Below are 18397 nucleotides of genomic sequence, written 5' to 3' on the forward strand. Positions count from 1 at the left end.
TTATGTTTAGTACACATGATGTGGGGGATCACGGGGAGAACAGTGTAGCACAGAAAAGGCACATAGTGGATCTCTGGCAACTTGCTGCACTGATGGACAGTAACTGCATTGGGGTATGGGTGGGGACTTGATAATATGAGTAAATGTAGTAACCACATTATTTTTTCATGTGAAATCTTCATAACAGTGTGTATCAATCATAACTTAATAAAAAAAATTTTTTAAAAAGTGGGTCATAGGCAATCTTCAGTGGGTGTTGCTGGAGGACCAGAGGACAGAAAGTATACAAATAGGAAAGTTAAGTTTGTGGTTTCCTGTTATCCCGATATGATGCTTGTTTAAAATGGCAGACCCTTCTTCTTTGGCTATATATTTTCATTTCTAGAGAAGAAAGGCTTTAAGGTGCCTATATTTAACAATAACAAGTGAATATTTCAAAACATTTTATTATTGTGATCATCTTCATGTTGAAAGAGTTTTAAAATCTTTTTTCTATTGTCTTAAGATTGTAAACAGGTTTTTCATATTTCATTTATGCACTTAGAAATTAAATTGTCATTATCAGTTGATTCTATTTTGATTGCAGGATTCTAGAAGTAAGAAAACGTTGCATTGGTAATATTAACAGCACTAAAATTTTAAAGTTCTAAGTTGTCAAGGTATTTTATACAGAAAAGAACTATTATTGATTTTGTGCATGTGTTGTTTACGGTTGCTTTTAAATATATTTTGCACCTAATTGCAAAGAATGAATTGCTTAGTTCACCTGAAGATTGTTCCACCCTTGACTATATATTGCAGTTATTTGAACAACTTTTTGAAATGTAGATTCTGACTTATTAGTATGGTATGCATACTATGTTTAGCATTGAAATTTTAAAAAATTCCTTACATGATTCTGATGTGCAGCCACTTCTTTAAATGCTATAAACTGATACAGATTTTGAGTTGTGAGAGAGAGAAGAAAAGCATATAGTTCTCAGTACAGAAAATGTTCACCATTACACTCCCTGAAAATACAAAGTAGATCAGCATTTTTTAATGTTATGTCTTTGCTGTATACTCAGTTAACTATGTATTTTTATTTCAACTAGACTGAAAACTTTGTTTCAGTATCAATTTCCTTCCTAATTGTCATGTTATAATTGATACTATTTAGGAATACCAATTCAGTTTTACTAAAAACAAATCATCTCCATCTTCCTGAAGATTTGGAATGTTTTGTTGAGCTCTCTGTCAAAACTGGGGAGGAGAGGAAGAGAAATGATAAAAAATAGGGGGCTCTGGCAGTCCTGTTTACAGTCTTTGGTCCATGAATGTACACAAGAAAATAGTACCAAATTTTATTACAATATAACAAAATTCTCAAGCCCCAATCTTACATATTTTTAGTGCTTTCAACATCATACAGTGTCATTATACACGGTGATTAGGATATGATCTAAAAATAACGTTTTAGGTTTTTTTGACCATGTTACAGTTATCCTTAATTTCTCTTTGTTGTCACATTTACCCCCCATAGTCTTCCTACAGGTCAATTTGGGCATGAATCTGTTCTTGAAACAAAATGGCTTACATATAGTTTTGGAAATCGGGCAAAAATTGTATATATATTTATCATATTATTCATATTAAAATTAGAAACTGCCTAAATGTCATAGAATAAGGAAGTTAAAGTATATTATTATACTGGACTATTATTATACTATTAGCTATTTGAAATTATTTCAGTATAATGGTTAATAAATTGGGAATGGTGTTTCAGGAAAAATGAGTTAATGAAATGTGTACAATGTGCTCCCACTTTTATAAAAATGATATCCCTCTGCCCATTGGGAGTGATTTGGGGAAAACTAGAACAAAGATGATGAAATGTGAATGGTGGCTCTTTGTAGATGGTGGCATTATGGCTAAATTTTATTTTCTTCCATGTGCTTTTCTGAATTTTTCAAATCCATTGTAATCAACAGAATGGATCTTGAAATAAGGAATACTTAGAGTTAGTGTGGTTTTTCCCAAAATTTTCAGTGATTTACCATTTTTTTTTATCGAAGTATCATTGATACACAATCTTATTGGTTTCAAATATACAACACAGTGCTTCAACAGGTACCCATATTACTAAATCCTCACCCTCACTAGTGCAGTTACTATCTTTCAGCATAGAAAGATGTTACAGAACCATTGATTATGTTCTCCATGCTGTACTGCTGTCCTGGTGACCACCTTATATTATGATTGAGAATTTTGTGCCCCTTTATCTCCCTCACTCTCCCCACCCACCTAACCCAACCCCTCCCTCACAGTAATCACTAGTCACTTCTCAGTGTCTATGAGTCTACTGCTATTTTGTTCATTCTATTTTGCTTTGTCTTTATAGTCCACAAATAAGTGAAATCATATGGTATTTGTCTTTCTCTACCTGGCTTATTTCACTGAGCATAATACCCTCTGAGTCCATCCATGTTGTTGCAAATGGCAAGATTTCTTTTTATGGCTGAATAATACTCCATTGTGTATATGTACCACATTTTCCTTATACTGTCATATATTGATGTATACTTAGGTTGCTTCCATATCTTGGCTCTTGTAAATAATGTGGTGATAAACACACATCTTTTTTTGTTGCATATATCTTTTCAAATCAGGGGTTTTGTTTTCTTTGGGTAAACTCCTATAAGTGCAATTACTGGGTCATATGGCATTTCTGTTTTTAATTTTGAGGACCCTCCATACTGCTTTCCACTGTGGCTGCACCAATTTACATTCCCACCAACAGTGTAGGAGGGTTCCCTTTTCTCCACATTCTCACCGAAACACTTGTTATTTCTTGTCATTTGGATACTGGCCAATCTGATTAGTGTGAGGTGATATCCCATTGTAGTTTTGATTTGCATTTCCCTGATGATTAGTGATGTGGGACATCTTTTCATGTGCATCTTGGCCATCTGTATTTCTTCTTTGAAGAAGTACCTGTTCAGGTACTCAGTCCATATTTTAATCTGGTTATTTGTTTTTTGTTTTTGTTTTTTGGGGTTGAGACATAGGAGCTCTTTATAATTTTTTATGTTAACCCCTTGTCAGATAAATTGATTATGAATATATTCTTCCATACAGTAGGTTGCCTTTTTATTCTACCAGTGATGTCCTTTGCTGTGCAGAAGCTTTTTAGTTGGATGTAGTCCCACTTGTTCATTTTTTATTTGTTGCTCAAGAAGGTGCATCCAGGAAAAAATTGCTCATACTTAGGTTCAAGAGATTTTTGCCTGTGTTTTCTTCTAAGAGTTTTATGGTTTCATGTCTTAACACTCAGTCTTTGATCCATTTCAAATTTACTTTTGTGAGTGGAGTTAGACAGTGATCCACTTTATTCTCTTTCATGTAGCTGTCTGTTTTCCCAACACCAGTTACTGAAGAGGCTATCTTTTCTCCACTGTATATTCATGGCTCCTTTATCATATATTAATTGACCATTTATGCATGGGTTTATATTTGGGCTCTCTATTCTGTTCCATTGATTTGTGGGTCTGTTCTTGTGCCAGTACCATACTATTTTCATTACTGTAGCTTTGTAGATGCAAGTATAGCTTGAAGTTGGAGTGTAATCCCCCCAGCTTTGTTCTTCTTTCTCAGAATTGCTTTGACAATTTGGGGTCTTTGTGGTACCATGTGAATTTTAGAACTATTTGTTCAAGTTCATTGAAAAATACTGTTGGTATTTTGATAGGGCTTGCACTGAATCTGTAAATTGCTTTGGGCAGATGGCCATTTTGATAATATTAATTCTTCCTATTTATGAACATGGGCTAGATTTCCATTTGTTAGTGTCATCTTTAATTTCTCTCGTGAGTGTCTTGTAGTTTTCAGAGTATAGGTCTTTAACCTCCTTGGTTAGGTTTATTCCTAGGTATTTTATTCCTTTCGATGCAATTGTAAATGGAGTTGTTTTCCTGACTTCTCTTTCTGCTAGTTCACTGTTGGTATATAGGAATGCAAGAGATTTCTGTGTATTAATTCTGTATTCTGCAGTGATCTACCATTTTTATTATGTATTATGAATTGATTTTATGTATACTGCTTTCCCCAACTTGTATGACACATACATAGCCTCACATCTTCCTTTTTTTTCTAACTTCTTCCAAGGTTTGATTAGCACAATGCCCATATCTGTTCTATTTTGATAACAAAATTGCCATTTGGAGCAGAACTATATTTAGTTCTTGTTGCCTCAGTAGAATGACAGATTGCTAGTTGAGGGCTCAAAGAAATTATTGGAAGTACATTAGAATTGGGTAGAAGTAGACCCATATGCCATCTTCAGCCAGTCATGCTTTGTTTTTACTCTCTAGATGCAATTGTGATGCAGTTATGATTGTTCAGCAAGTATAAAAGTATAAGGACCTTTGCCTGCCATTAAGATAGTTAACAACCAAAAAATAACCTTAAACATTATTTCAGTTTCCTGGTTTAAAGAGAAGTGGAGACAAGAAGTACAGGTCTTAGAAACAATGTTGTTAAACACTGGAGAAATTAGTAGAAAAGATGAAGTGGTTTATTTCATGGTTATATATCTTCAACTTCAACAAAAGGATTTAAAAGCTCTGTGCTGTCAGGTCATAAAACATAATTCACAGAAGATACATAACTAGCTGATGGACACATTCAACCCCAGACCAAAAATAATGTTTATATTCATCATAATTAGAATTAGACTGTTGCTCTCCCCTAGTAAAAGGATTGAACAAATTGTAGTACCTGTATATGGTAACTTTGGCTTCATGAAAGTTAGCAAAGAATAAAAATGATTTGAAAAGTGCTAAAGTATTAATGTTAAATGAGAAAAACAGGAGTTAATATCGTTTTATATATAGTATGATCCCAAGTACATTTTTAAAAGCATAGTTGAGGATTCAAAGGGCTGTGCTGCTTCTCATTTACTATACATGACACAAGCTGGTGCTACCTTTAAAATGAAGCTATGTATTTGAATCCAGTAAGTTACTGAAATAGCTGGATTTGCCTGGGTAAATCTTCATTAAGTGCTGCACTTACTATTTTTTTTCCAAAATAACATTTCTCCCCCACTATCAGAATGACACAAGTCAAGATATTTTTGTATTGGTTATGATGTATTTTATTTTCCTAAAAGTGCTTCAGTGTTTTCAACAACAGTATGGCATTTTACCTAACAAACTAATGTAACAAAACAGATTGCCAGTAGATACTCAGTTCTGCCCTTTGGCTTATTTTATCTTTATTAACAAATCCACTATCTTACCTATTTGCTTTTAAATCTTGTTTCTGATTTTAGGCTTCTTATATTGGAACAGCTTTTGGACAGTATAAAACACACAAAAGGACCTCGACAACAAGTACTTCAGTTACATGTTGTTTCTTCACTTTCTAGTTTCTTGAAGGTAAATCTGTTTTTTAAAAATTCAGGTGCTTTTTTTCCCCCCCTGTTGTATTGTCAACTGAGTAGGTTGAAAGAAGGTGTTTTTAAAGGGTATTGCTTGCCTCCCACACCCATTTTTTAAAATCTCCTCATGGAAATGTTTCAGGATTTATAATTTCCCTTTTACATTTTTCCATTTAAAACTTGTTAGCCAGAAATCAAACCTATAATATTGGTTTAGAGCTGTGCTTTAACTTAAGCCTAATATCCTAGACCAGGGATTGACTGACTTTGACCTATGGGCCACATCTGGCTCATTGTTGCATTTATGGCTAATTACCTCTAAGTGAAATATAATACAGGTTTCTTTGGTCATTTACCTTATAGAAATACCTATTGTTTTTTTGAGTACATATATATGTACTACAGTGATAATTGATCACCATGTTGTTTGCCTGGAGGTCCAAAATTCTTAAGTACTCTCTGAGAAAAATCAAATTATGTTTGTGTATTCATTGTGGATTTTTTTGTGTTCTGATTTTTTTTTTAAGTAGTAATCCTTATGAGCATATTTGGTTAACCAGAATACACAGTCCAAACTGGGTAAGAGAATTCACTATGATTATAAGTTTGGATTGTTCCTTATGTGTTTCAGTATGTGGCTGGCTGCAAGGGAAATTTGGGTCCAGAAGAAATGAGAAGACCTGCCCTAGCATTAGTGATGGGAGCCCTAGAAAGTCCCAACCCCCTCTTGAGGTGTGCAGCTGCCGAGGCCTGGGCTCGATTAGCCCAAGTGGGTAATGATGGAGCATTTACTACTGCGTTAGCTCAAGTCAGCTTTGACAAGTAAGTGAATTTGTTATTTAATACTCATGGGCTGTGTGTCAAAACTGGGTATATAGCTTGGTGGTTTGTCCAAACTAGTGCAACTTCGTTGAGAATGAACTAAGAAAAAAATTGGCAGATGTGGATACTTTAAAGAGAACCCCCTGTGGCCTACTTGTCTTGGAACATAAAATTATTACCACTTCAGCTTTAGTTTTTATAAATAGATCACTCTGAGTGGTACACTTGGCTTTCAGTGGAATGGACTCTAAGAGTAATACACTTAAGAGTTTTATCACGTAAAATATAGTTGACAGGTAGTAAGAACCATCTAGTAGAAAGAGAAAAGGCTGTAGGCTACAGATGAGGAAATACACATTTTTCATTTGTACCAGCTCTGTGACTGCAAGCAGGTTATTTAATCCTCACAGCTAGTTTTCCTCTATTTTAAATAGTAGGTTGTTAAAACTGCCCTGCCAATTTTAAGAAGGTTAAAGTAAGATAATAAATATGAAAGTAATATGAAAATAATAAAACATCCACAAATAAAAGTTCATGGTTATATTAGTTGTATTTATATTAGTTTATGTTATATTACTTGTGGTGGTCATAATGCAGGTAGCACTTTGACCTCCTAGTTTACTGAATATTATTTGGTTAAGAATTTGGAGTCTGAAGCTAGATTACTAACTTTGTTCAAATTCCAGTTCTTCCATTTAATAGTTGGTTACCTTATAAAAAAGACTTTGGCTACTGTATTGGTTTCCTTATCTATAAAAAGGAACTGGAAATAGTATACATCTCAAGGTTGTTAGGAGGATTAAGGGACTAAATGGAAAGTGCTTAAATTAGCACATAATACTAGGAAACCACTAATAAATGTTAATTTCTTTTATTATATTAATTTTAAAATCAAAGTTATTGAACTGAAAATCTTTTTATATGGAATTAAAGTATCTCAGGAATGTGAGTTTTTAAAATACAATTTGATGGTAAAGTAATAATTCTGCCATATACATTTAGTATGTAAGTAGCTCTGAAGACATTGAAATTGTTCATACTTACATAATTAATAATGGGAAGGCATTTTTATTTAAAATATTTCTCTTTTCAAGATATCTTTCAGGTTATTTCAGAATTTTTTTTATCAGTTAAAATATATATCTAAATTTTACAGCTGTTCATATAAAAACTTCTGCTTACTGACAGGGTACATGCATTAGTTTCTGTGATTATCATTTATTTTTATTGCCATAATTACAGACTGAAATCAGCAAGGGATGTGGTTACCAGAACAGGACATTCATTGGCTTTGGGATCCCTACATAGGTATTTAGGAGGAATAAGTTCTCAACATTTAAATTCTTGTGTTGGAATCCTTTATACTTTGTCTCAGGATAGCACTTCTCCTGATGTGCAGGTAAGTACCCCATGTGATACCTTCCTTGGAATTCATGATTTGTAGATAAGGTAGATTATGTTTTTTATGAACATTAGTAATTTGTAAATAACCCCTATAGTAAACACCAAATCCATTGTTAACCTTGATGGATTTTTAAAATTCTTATCTATGTTCATATTCAGAGACTAAAGTTCAAAATCCTTTTCTGAAAATGGGTCTCCCTTCCATCTTACTAATAATATTTACTATTTTGGAGATCTTAATAGGTATCAAGTATTGTACATTCTTCTAAACATACTAACATATTTAATCCTCATGTAATCTAGGGTGTATATTCCCTATCCACCCTATATAGAAAGAAAATTGAAGCTTACAGAAGCTAACATTTGAAAAGCTAATAAACCATGGAATCAGGCCAAGAATGCAAGTCATGGACTCTAAACCCATGTTCTGAATCACATTACCATATTATTGTACATAGCTTACACATGTCTCTCAAAATCATTAAACAAATCTTTAATGATTGTTACTCTTTCTCTCCCCTTATCCATCTCTGTCCCCATTGTGTATCCTCAATTACTATAGGAGCCTCCTACCTGGTTCACTTTATTTTTAGGTTCTTTTTAACTCTCCCTAGATATTAAGCCAAATTTCTTTTCCTACAAGACTAACATCTTGCCACTTCCCTACTGAAAAGCTGCAGAAAATGCTTATTGCTCCTAGATGAGTTTCTCGTTCCAGTCCCATCACTGACTCAGGAACCTTCTCTGTTATTACCCCCAAAGTAGTGGTCTTCTCCTACCAATGATCTCCCTGCTTTCCTCCCAGCAATGTCATTCTTATATCTGCATTTTCTGTTGCTCTTCTTCCTTCCTATTCCAATCTGATAATCCAGATTTTTTAATATTCTAAGGCCTAGTTTAACCACTTTCTTGTCAAACTTCAACATCCTACTTCAATTAGCTTTCATTCTTTGAACTGCCATGTTTTTAATAGCCTCCACATAATCGAGCACTTAATTGAGTTGACTTGTGAGGTGTTCCATTCTTTCATCCTTCTTTTAATGCAGTCCTTTTTACTTCTACTTACTATCTTCCTCCTCTTCCCCTTCAAGAAGTTTGTTCTGAAGGCAAATACTTACATAAACCAAATACCCTTCTTTGTTGATTAAGTCCTTTTTTTCCATGGCTTCCAGTGTCATCAAATCTGACTCTTCTTAATTCCTGGTATTTCTCACTTAACAAGAGTTTGTTTTTGTAGCATTTAAAGTACTCTAAGCTTTCTTACATATTTATTGATAAGAGGGATGAAACTTTCTCAGTTGATTTCCTAAAAGGAGAACTTTTTAATATATTTCTATTGTGGAAAGTTCAAACATACATAAAAGTAGAATGTATACTGTAAGAAAACTATGATACACATCATCCACTTTCATTGGTTGTATTATGGCCAGTCTTGTTTCATTTAAACCAGAGTTAGCAAACTTACTCTATAAAGAGCCAGATAGTAAGTTATTTAGGCTTTACATTTCATATAGTCTCTATCAGCTACTCAGTTCTGCCATTGCAGCAGGAAAGCAGCCACGAATATGTAAATGAGTGAACATGAATATGTTTCAGTAGAACTTTATTCATTAAAATAGGTGCATGCCAAATTTGGCCTAAAGGTGTTTTATTTGTTTAATTTACAAATATATTTACTTAATATAATATACGTATTCTTATATATTTATAAAAGTGCACATCATAAGTGTGCACTTATGTAAATAAAATGTACAGATTGAATACATGTAACAAGCACTTAGCTGAAGAAACAACATATCAATACTCCAAACACACTCTTCATGTTCTCCTAGTTACTCCCTGTCCCACCAAGGATAACTACTATCCTAATTTGCAACTATTAGTTTTGCCTGGTTTTATACTTTATATCAGTGGAATCATATGGTATATACTATTTTATATCTGGCTTTCTTCAAGATGGTGCTTGTGAGATACATCTGTATTATTGCCATGTAGGTATAGATTTTGTGGAATCTTTTAAAAACTTGAATTTTCATCCTCGATATGGATTAAGCAGTGAACAATTTTCAACCAACTAGATTTAGTTCAAGATGTTAGCTAAAGAACCAAACCTTGAAATTCTCAGTGCTGAGATATATCAGAATATAACATTCTAAATTAGATGATTGTCTCAGTTGTTTTTTATTGGATATTAAAACCATTTTTTCTCAAGTTCCAAAAGTTCTCCATTTCTGTTTCAAGTTAATAATAGCACACAGATATTTTACTTTGCCATTACTTTATCACTTGCTTCAACAGAATTCATTATGTTTTGTTTCTTAATGCTATAGTAACATTTTAAATTGTTCTCTGCCTTCACAGACCTGGGCATTACATTCCCTGTCATTAGTAATCGATTCTGCAGGCCCACACTATTATACGCATGTGGAACCTACCCTTTCTCTTATTATAATGCTGTTGTTAAATGTGCCTCCTACTCATGCTGAAGTTCACCAAAGTCTTGGTCGCTGTTTGAATGCCCTTATTACTACATTGGGTCCAGAACTACAAGGTATACATAGTTGCTTTTGTGATGTTTAACGTCAAAAGTATATACAGAAAAATGAATTCAATTCCTATTACTGCCTCAAATCCTTGTCAGTAATGTGAAGTTTGACAGAATGTTGAGAGTAGTCTTAGGAAGACTTTGACTTGGTTAGTTCCCTAATAGAAAAAAACACAGAATCTTGAAAACTTAATGGAAGCTCCGCCACTAGTTGATTGGGTGACCTTGGGAAAATCCTTATCCCTTGCCCTTGGTTTCCTCTTTTATCAAAAGAGGGAAAAGGTGAAAAGTCTTTGTGATGGGCACCTAGTAGGTGTTCAGTATGTTTTGTTGACTAAATGTCATTCAGTCTGATTTATCGTACTTTGAAAAGACAAGGGGTACCCAACTGTAAAAGTAAAGAATTGATCTCTTTTAATAAATAAATGACTTGAGTCCAAAAGCTGAGATATTCTGATCTGCTGAATGTAAAGTATCTGATTTTAATATAAAAGCAACTGTCAACTAATACAAGCAGGGCTAGGCTTTAGTAGTTTCTAATTCCACTTTTCATGAAAATTTGATGTAAGCTACAGATAGTCTTAGGGTCTCCTTTGCCTGATAATCTGGTATTGCTATAACCTTTCAGACTAAGAATGACTAACAATCTAAAAACCCATAACGTGGATTATCCCTACTTTCGTAGAAGAAATTTACTTAACAGAACCTTAAGTTTAAAACTGGAAAAACAATTTTGAACCTGCTAATAGATGTGTTTAAAGAGCAGTGATGTTGTAGGCCAGGTATTAAAAGCTTTGTGCTCTCATTTTAGGTAACAATACTTCATTTTCCACCTTGAGGACTTCCTGTCTGTTGGGCTGTGCAGTGATGCAAGATAACCCAGACTGCCTTGTCCAAGCTCAGGCCATCTCCTGCCTTCAGCAGCTTCATATGTTTGCACCACGACATGTCAACTTGTCTAGCCTGGTCAGCTGCCTCTGTGTGAGTATAAAATTATATATGAGTCCTTATTTTCTTTTATTGGAAACTTTGACTTATTTTCACTGTTCACTAGACTGTGTACAATAGCTATTTTCCCTCAGTTCTAGACTCTTTTTGGGGGTAGAGAACAACTTACATATAATCACATCTAATACCATAAATAAATAAATAAATAATTACAACCTGTCATACATTGATTCATTTTTCTCCCATTAATGTTGAGCTTAATAATTGAGATATTTATTAATTAAGAAGTAAACATGGTGGGTATTTAAATGTCCCAAGTAAATTATAAATGCCATAGGCTATGGAAAAATATATGTAGTAACATCTTTTCTTCTTCTGCTCTAAATTACCACATATAAAGTTATTTATATCCCAGGTGGGCAAATAACATTTTTTCTTAATATTCTAGCAGCATATAATCAATATGTGGGCCCTAATAAGTGTCTAATGAATATAGAAAGATAGAGGCAATCAACTAAGTTCTAATGTGGTTCATAATTGTCAGTGGTTTGAAGATTTCCCTTGAGCATCGGACTTGCCTTAAAAATTGAATTACATTTGGTATTAAAACTCAACACCATTGCTTTTTAGCTTATTCTGTTCCTGCAATGTTCACAACACACTCAAACTAGTAATATTACAGTTGAAAATGTTTACTTTAGACAGACCTTTCACTTTCAAGCTTGAGTCAAAACATGGAATATTTCAGACCTTGAGACAACCTCAAACATCATTAAAAGCAATCTTCTCAGTTAAAAGATAAACTAAGGACCAAATAGTCAAATAATTGCCCAAGGTAATATATCTAGGTAGTGGAAGCGCTGAGTCTAGAATCCAGGTTTCTGAACTCCAGGTCCAGTGCTCATTTCATTATTTCATATTGATTTTGTAGTTACAGACAGCTCTTAGCACTGCCACTTGCTTCCCATGTGGCCTTAGGGAAGACCTGTAACCTCTTGCATCCTCAGTTACCTTGTCTGTAAAACACAAGGATTACACAAGTTATTGCCTGTAAAGACAAATGTCCCAGGCACTTAATAACCACTTAATAAGTAGTAGTTATTTTTATTTTCTTAACATATAACTTAAACACAAATTATGTTAATTTTCATATTCATGTTGATAGTCATAATTATGTAAGACCATTAAGAAAAGAAAATGTCTCAGACTTTCCCGATAGAAGCTTTGGTTCCTGTCTAGGTTAAATATGTATTGGAGAAAATAGAACTTACTAGAGAAGGATTTTACTTTTACTGTTTACTGACTTTTCCCCAGGAATATCACTGTTTATATTTGAAGAACCATCACCAAAACCAATTACTGAAAAATATACACTCCTTTGCAAGTTGGTCTGTCACTCTTCTTTTAAGTATAATGACACTGCCATCTTTTCTTCTTGAAATGTAGTTGAAATTTTCTAATAGCCTTTTAAAATTTCTCCTTTAACTTAAACATGTATTCATTTATTAAAGTTTATTGAGAAATAAAAAGCTAGACTGACTACTAATTCATGATGAATTAGATCTGATCAAATGTATTACTCTTTTCCCAGACTGAAAAAGGTTACATATAAAAAAGAAGAGAAACTATGATTATATTTTATATATTTTTCTTTTAGGCACATTCAGAGCCATCGAGAAAATAGGAAGTAAGAATTACAACTCTTATTTATGTTACCTGTAATACTAAAGCTGTAAAGTTTTTTCTTATACAAACAATTATTTTCAAAAATTGCCATCACTATAGTGTGTCAGTTTTGTGTCTTAATATTTCAGTTAGTAAAACTTGTATTCTAAATTTTTTAGATTGAATTTATTATATTTATAATATTCCCTGTAGTAAGTAAATTGCTTTTGCTTTCCTATTTAACAGCTGTATGATCAGGTTTTCATTTCTACAGAGAATTTAATTATTTAGTATGAAGTGTTTTCATATTAATTGAAACTCCCTGAACACTGAGAACACATTTCATCTTTAGGAAAGAATCTTACTGAAAAGGTTTCCTTCTAACTGCATGTTATTTAACTTGCATTCTGAACTTGGCCTTAGCTACACTATTGAGTCCAAGTACGCTCAGTTTGAAAATTTGGCTTCCAAGAGTAAAAAATATATAATTAACTTGTGATGATGTAAACCATTAACTTTGTCCTTTGCTGGACACCTGTTCATGTGAATGCAATCCAGATCACTCCTCTCACATCCATGTCTACTTTATCTGGCTTTGTTACTGAGGCTTAATAAGAGATTCCAAAGGAAAACATAATTACACAAATGAACATTTTAAAGTTTTTGTATATTTTATATTTTCACATCTTAATATTGTATATTTTATATTTTCAAGATCTTAACTCAAATTTTAAGTTCAAAAATTAAGTATTTATGGCGTAATTTTTAAAGTTGAAGCTAAGGCATTTTGAATGACATCTCTTATCAACATTTACATTTTAATACTTAGCTGACTGTTGTCAAAGTCATCCTAGTATTTATCTTTTGGTTTTGTCGTGACTGGTCTGTCATTTGTTTTTGTGCAGGAGATCTTGTTGGATAATTCTGTGTTGGTAGGTCCCCAACCCTCAATTCTTAACTTTTTTTAAGGTTTGCAGTGCTGTTTTTGTCTTTTTTGGTTGTAGATGTTCTTGTTTTCCTCTGCATCTCTTTATTTAAGCTAACCATTAATGCAAAGTCCAGTCTGTGTAGCATGTTACATGGTGTTTATTTAATACCAGTGTAAACAAATCCTCCCTAACGTTCTCCAGCTGGTGCCCTCACTCTTTGCCCTTAATTTTGCATCATTTTGGTTTAGTATATTCATTTCAGAAAGGAATTGTATTTACAGTTTGATTTAATTTCTGTATTTTGCCTGCTTGATTTGTTTGCCTATACTACCCACTCTGTTCCTTTTCCTAATGTAAATGCTGGAGAATGACATGGAGATATTAAGTGTCCCATTTTGCTTTGTGTGACAGCCTTCAATCTTTTTTCTACCAATCAAGAGTACCTTAAGCATGCTTTTTCTGAAAGATTGTTTAACCACCCTGAATAAATGCTGCATCTTGTATTATATATGCTTGTAAAACTCCAGTTAAAATAACTAGTGGATTCATTAATTTGTCTTTAAAATTGTTTTGTAGAGTGCTTCTTTGTCATTGTTGTTAAGTACAGCTGTAATCTTGGGCATGAATAAATGTAGTCTTTTTACATTTTGACTTCTCTGTTATCCTGTGTGCTAGTTTCTCACAGCAGAGTTCTTACACATGGCTGGAATAACATTACCTTGAGACTGTGAATGGCATTCTTCTCTACTTTTGAATTCATGATGTGGCCTGAGGGTGTAAAATAGAACACATTGACAGAGCAATTCCTATTTGTATATTTCATTAATGATATATTTACAGACTTTTTCTGTCTTTTGGCTTCTGATAAAATTTGGGATTTAGCTCTCTTTGCATGTTTCTTACATGTCAAAACCCAGCTGCCACCACCTACTCTTTTTCTCAGAATTTAGCCTCTGTTCTTTTCAACAAAGTTACCTAATTCAATCCTGTTTTTCCCACATACACTAGATCTAAAGATTGTTATAAGAATTATGCTGCTGTTTCTCAAATTTTGCTTGGAAAACCACTATCAAAAGACAAATTCATTGTCCTAAACCATACTAAATTGGTCTTTACCTTCATAGTTAGACCAAATTAATTTCAAAAACTCTATAGATGTTACTATGCTTATGAAATTTCTAAGAATATGTATCCAGAAACTTTTTATTTGTTTTAATATCAACAGTTATACCATTTACCCTAGGTAGATGCAACCTATTGAGATTCACATTGTTCAAATATTTCTAAGTAAAAAGAATATGTATTGAGTCTGTCATTCTGAGCAGAAATATTCTGATCTTTAAGATATGTACATATCTCTGTATATATATATGTATATATCTAGGTAGATATACATGTATATAAAATCTGCTATCTATATTTGTAGAAGCATTTTTCGTGAATATGCTTTCTGAGTAAAACTTTTTTCTGCCTTTACTGATAGAGACTACATTAATAACAACTAACATTTATTGAGCACTTAACCATTTGCCAGGTACTGTGCTGAAATAAGTAAGCACTTTTGCATGTTTTTTTATGTTAATTTCACAACAGCCTTGTAAGATCAGGGTAGTGTTATCTCCATTTTACAAATCATAAAACTAAGGCACAAAGAGGTTAAATAACTTGCCCAAGGTCACACAGCTTATAGGTAGTGAATCTGGGACTCAAACTGAGACAGTTTGACTCCAGAGCCTTTTTTTTAATCAATATGCTGTATTGCTTTTATGGATTTTTATAATTTCTACTTAGAGAATTGTAAAACATTATAAGTTGCATGAACACAAATGTGTAAGCTGCAGTAAATTTTTTCTCAATTGTTATTTTTATCTCTCAAAACTGTTTTTGCTCATGTAAATTTTGTATCTAACACTGTCAAGAGGCTTTTTGCTTGGATTTTTTTATGAATATTGCATAATCGAGTAATGTATTACTCCTTAAGCTATTTCTAAGTTACATAATCAAAAATATGTACTAGAATAATTTGAAGAAGTTTATTTAATAAATTGGGTCCAGCCCACCAATGGGCTGGACAGAATCAGGAGGGGTCCAGTAAATACCCATTAGACTTACTGAATGTCACCAATAATTTCAGTTCTTTCATTCCCCAAATGGCATTTTTCAGGTCCATCTTTGTAGTCCCTATTTGTTACTGAGAAGATCGGTATTGGCTTGTTTACGTCAGCTTGTGCAGAGAGAAGCAGCTGAAGTTTCAGAACATGCTGTGATGCTTGCTCAGGATAGCAGCAGAGAAGAGTTGATTTCAGGTAATTTCTTTTTATCACCATTATCCCCAGCTCAAATGATTGTTTTAATCTTAAATATTCCATATAAACATGTAAGTTTTTAGAATGAAATTTTAAAGTTAATAAAGAATTTCTTAAACCTGCTATAAGAGACAGTTGCTGACAATTATTATCATTCCACCCAATGAAGTTAACTTGTTTAGAGCAGTGGTTCTCAAACTTTGGTCCCTAAATCAGCAACATCCACCTCATGTGGGAACTTGTTAGAAATGCAAATTATTGGACCCCATCCAGATCTGCTACACCAGAAGTCTGGAGTAGAGCCCAGCAATCTGTTGTTTATATATCTACAATCCCTGTGTTAATGTATATTGAAGTTTGACAGCCACTGGCTTGTAACAAGTTGTTTCACAGAAGTCAGCTGAAATTGGATTTAGCCCTTAAGTAATTTATCACATGTACCTATCTTTCCTCAAAATTTATTTAATAAAATTTCTCAAGTGAATCTGCTTCAGGTTAAAGGGTTTTCATGCTCCTTCTTCTGTATTTTAGAGCTGAATTAAAGGTTTTTTTAGCCAGTAAGATATGTTTTCAGTATATACCCTTTATTTTAAAATTTAGATTTTTTATTTTAAAATAACATGAAATGGGGAAGGTACAGAGAAGACAAGTAGTGACTCTATAGCATCTTAATATGCTGATGGACAGTGACTGCAATGGGGTGGGGTGGAGGACTTGATAATATGGATGAATGTGTAGTAACCACAATGTTGTTCATGTGAAACCTTCATAAGATTGTATATCAATGATACCTTAATTTGTTAAAAAAGGAAATAAATAAATAAATAAATAAGTAAAATGACATAAATAACCCAAACATGCATATGAATTCAAACAGCCAGCCTATAAATATAGTAATGATAGTATCTTACACTTTTATGTATGTAGTTTCCAAAGTGCTGTCACACTTTTAGGTCTCTTACTTCATAAAGCTTTCCAGTATCTGAAAAGCTCTCATATCCATGCTTTATTATGATGCTATGTATGCTCTTTAAATTAGTTTTGTTACTAGGTTAAAACTTTGCTCTGACTTGAGTTAATCAGCATTGTTAAACTGATACAGTAGCCATCATATAGGTTGCAGAACTCACTTGAATGCTATTCTGTGATTACTTACCTTTAACAGAGAAACTTTAATCTTCCTAACCATGTGAGATATTTTCCTCAAAGTGACCCTCAGTTTATATTCACCACTGAAATCATCTACATCTGTTGCTCTACGTGTTGATTGTATAAACATGCTGGTACATGCTCCTAGAACTATTGAATTAACTATGTGAGTAAAATTATAGTAACAAACTCATTATATAGTTCTTTATTTTAAGTTTTGTTATTTTTCAAACTCATGGAAAAGTTGACATAAATGTGCAATGAACACATAGATTCAACTACATAGTATCTTTATGACACTCTCTATAGCTCTCTTTCCATACAGGCATACACACACACAAATGTTTTGCCAAACCATCTGAAAGCAGGCTACAGACATAACAGTTCACCCCTAAATACTTCAGTTTGCATTTTCTGTGGCTGTTCTACATGACCATGCATCATTCCATACCTAATAAAATCAGCATTAATTTAATAGCATCATAAAATGTGCAGTCCTCACATAAATTTCCCCAGTTGTCCAAAAGAAATGTTCTTTAGGACTCCCTTCTACCCTCCTTACCCCCACCCAAATTTGGGATCAAGTCATATTTTACACATTGCACTGGTGGTTCTGTCTCTTTAGACCTCTCATCAGAAACATTCCTACTGCTTCCTTCTGACATTCCTTTTTTAAAATAGTCTACTAGTAGCCTAATTATTAGAATCTAAATGCTTTCATAAATGCTAGGTAAGTTAAATCTTCAAGAGAAAATTTATTTGCCCTTATGAGTTGGAGGAAATCGATGCTAGATCAGAGCTTTTATTTCTCCTTTGAAATGCCTTATTACTTTGTAGTGAGAGTATTGTGTAATAGCTTATAATTCAATAGTGTTATTTCCACAACAGCTTAGTTGTAGTAATTAAACACTGTTCTCTATACAATAGTTGTTTTCTGTCGGAGTTTTACTCTCATGTTAATAAACTTAAAGCCTTTATATCACAATAAGGAAAACTTAATTATGATTATTTATTTGAAGTTAACTTTAGACAGAAAATAAAATAATCATATCAAGAAACATTGTAAAAATTATATAAGTATTGAATGTTAAATGAGTTAAAATGTTTACCTAATTTAAGGCAAACATAATAACTCTTAATAAAGACTTATCTTTGAATGACAGCTATAAAAAAAATCACTGCGCAGGATCATGAGTAATAACAAACTGTG

The 18397-nt window shown here is 33.1% G+C and overlaps 1 protein-coding gene across 10 annotated transcripts in view; it reads left to right on the plus strand.

The window, feature by feature from the left end:
- Positions 1–18397, plus strand: part of HEATR5A (HEAT repeat containing 5A) — a 118971-nt gene that overhangs the window by 69215 nt on the left and 31359 nt on the right. For 6 of the 10 annotated variants that reach the window (XM_073211396.1, XM_073211400.1, XM_073211399.1 and 3 more), the window contains 7 exons: positions 5312–5417; positions 6051–6241; positions 7484–7640; positions 10007–10196; positions 11002–11171; positions 13709–13735; positions 15897–16038. In XM_073211396.1, the coding sequence (XP_073067497.1) occupies positions 5312–5417; positions 6051–6241; positions 7484–7640; positions 10007–10196; positions 11002–11171; positions 13709–13735; positions 15897–16038 (983 nt within the window). The remainder of the gene's footprint in view (positions 1–5311; positions 5418–6050; positions 6242–7483; positions 7641–10006; positions 10197–11001; positions 11172–13708; positions 13736–15896; positions 16039–18397) is intronic. The other 4 variants (XM_073211402.1, XM_036999348.2, XM_073211403.1 and 1 more) reach the window with 1 other exon arrangement.

This window comes from Manis javanica, chromosome 8 (assembly GCF_040802235.1).
Source record: "Manis javanica isolate MJ-LG chromosome 8, MJ_LKY, whole genome shotgun sequence".
NCBI classification, from domain to species: domain Eukaryota; kingdom Metazoa; phylum Chordata; class Mammalia; order Pholidota; family Manidae; genus Manis; species Manis javanica.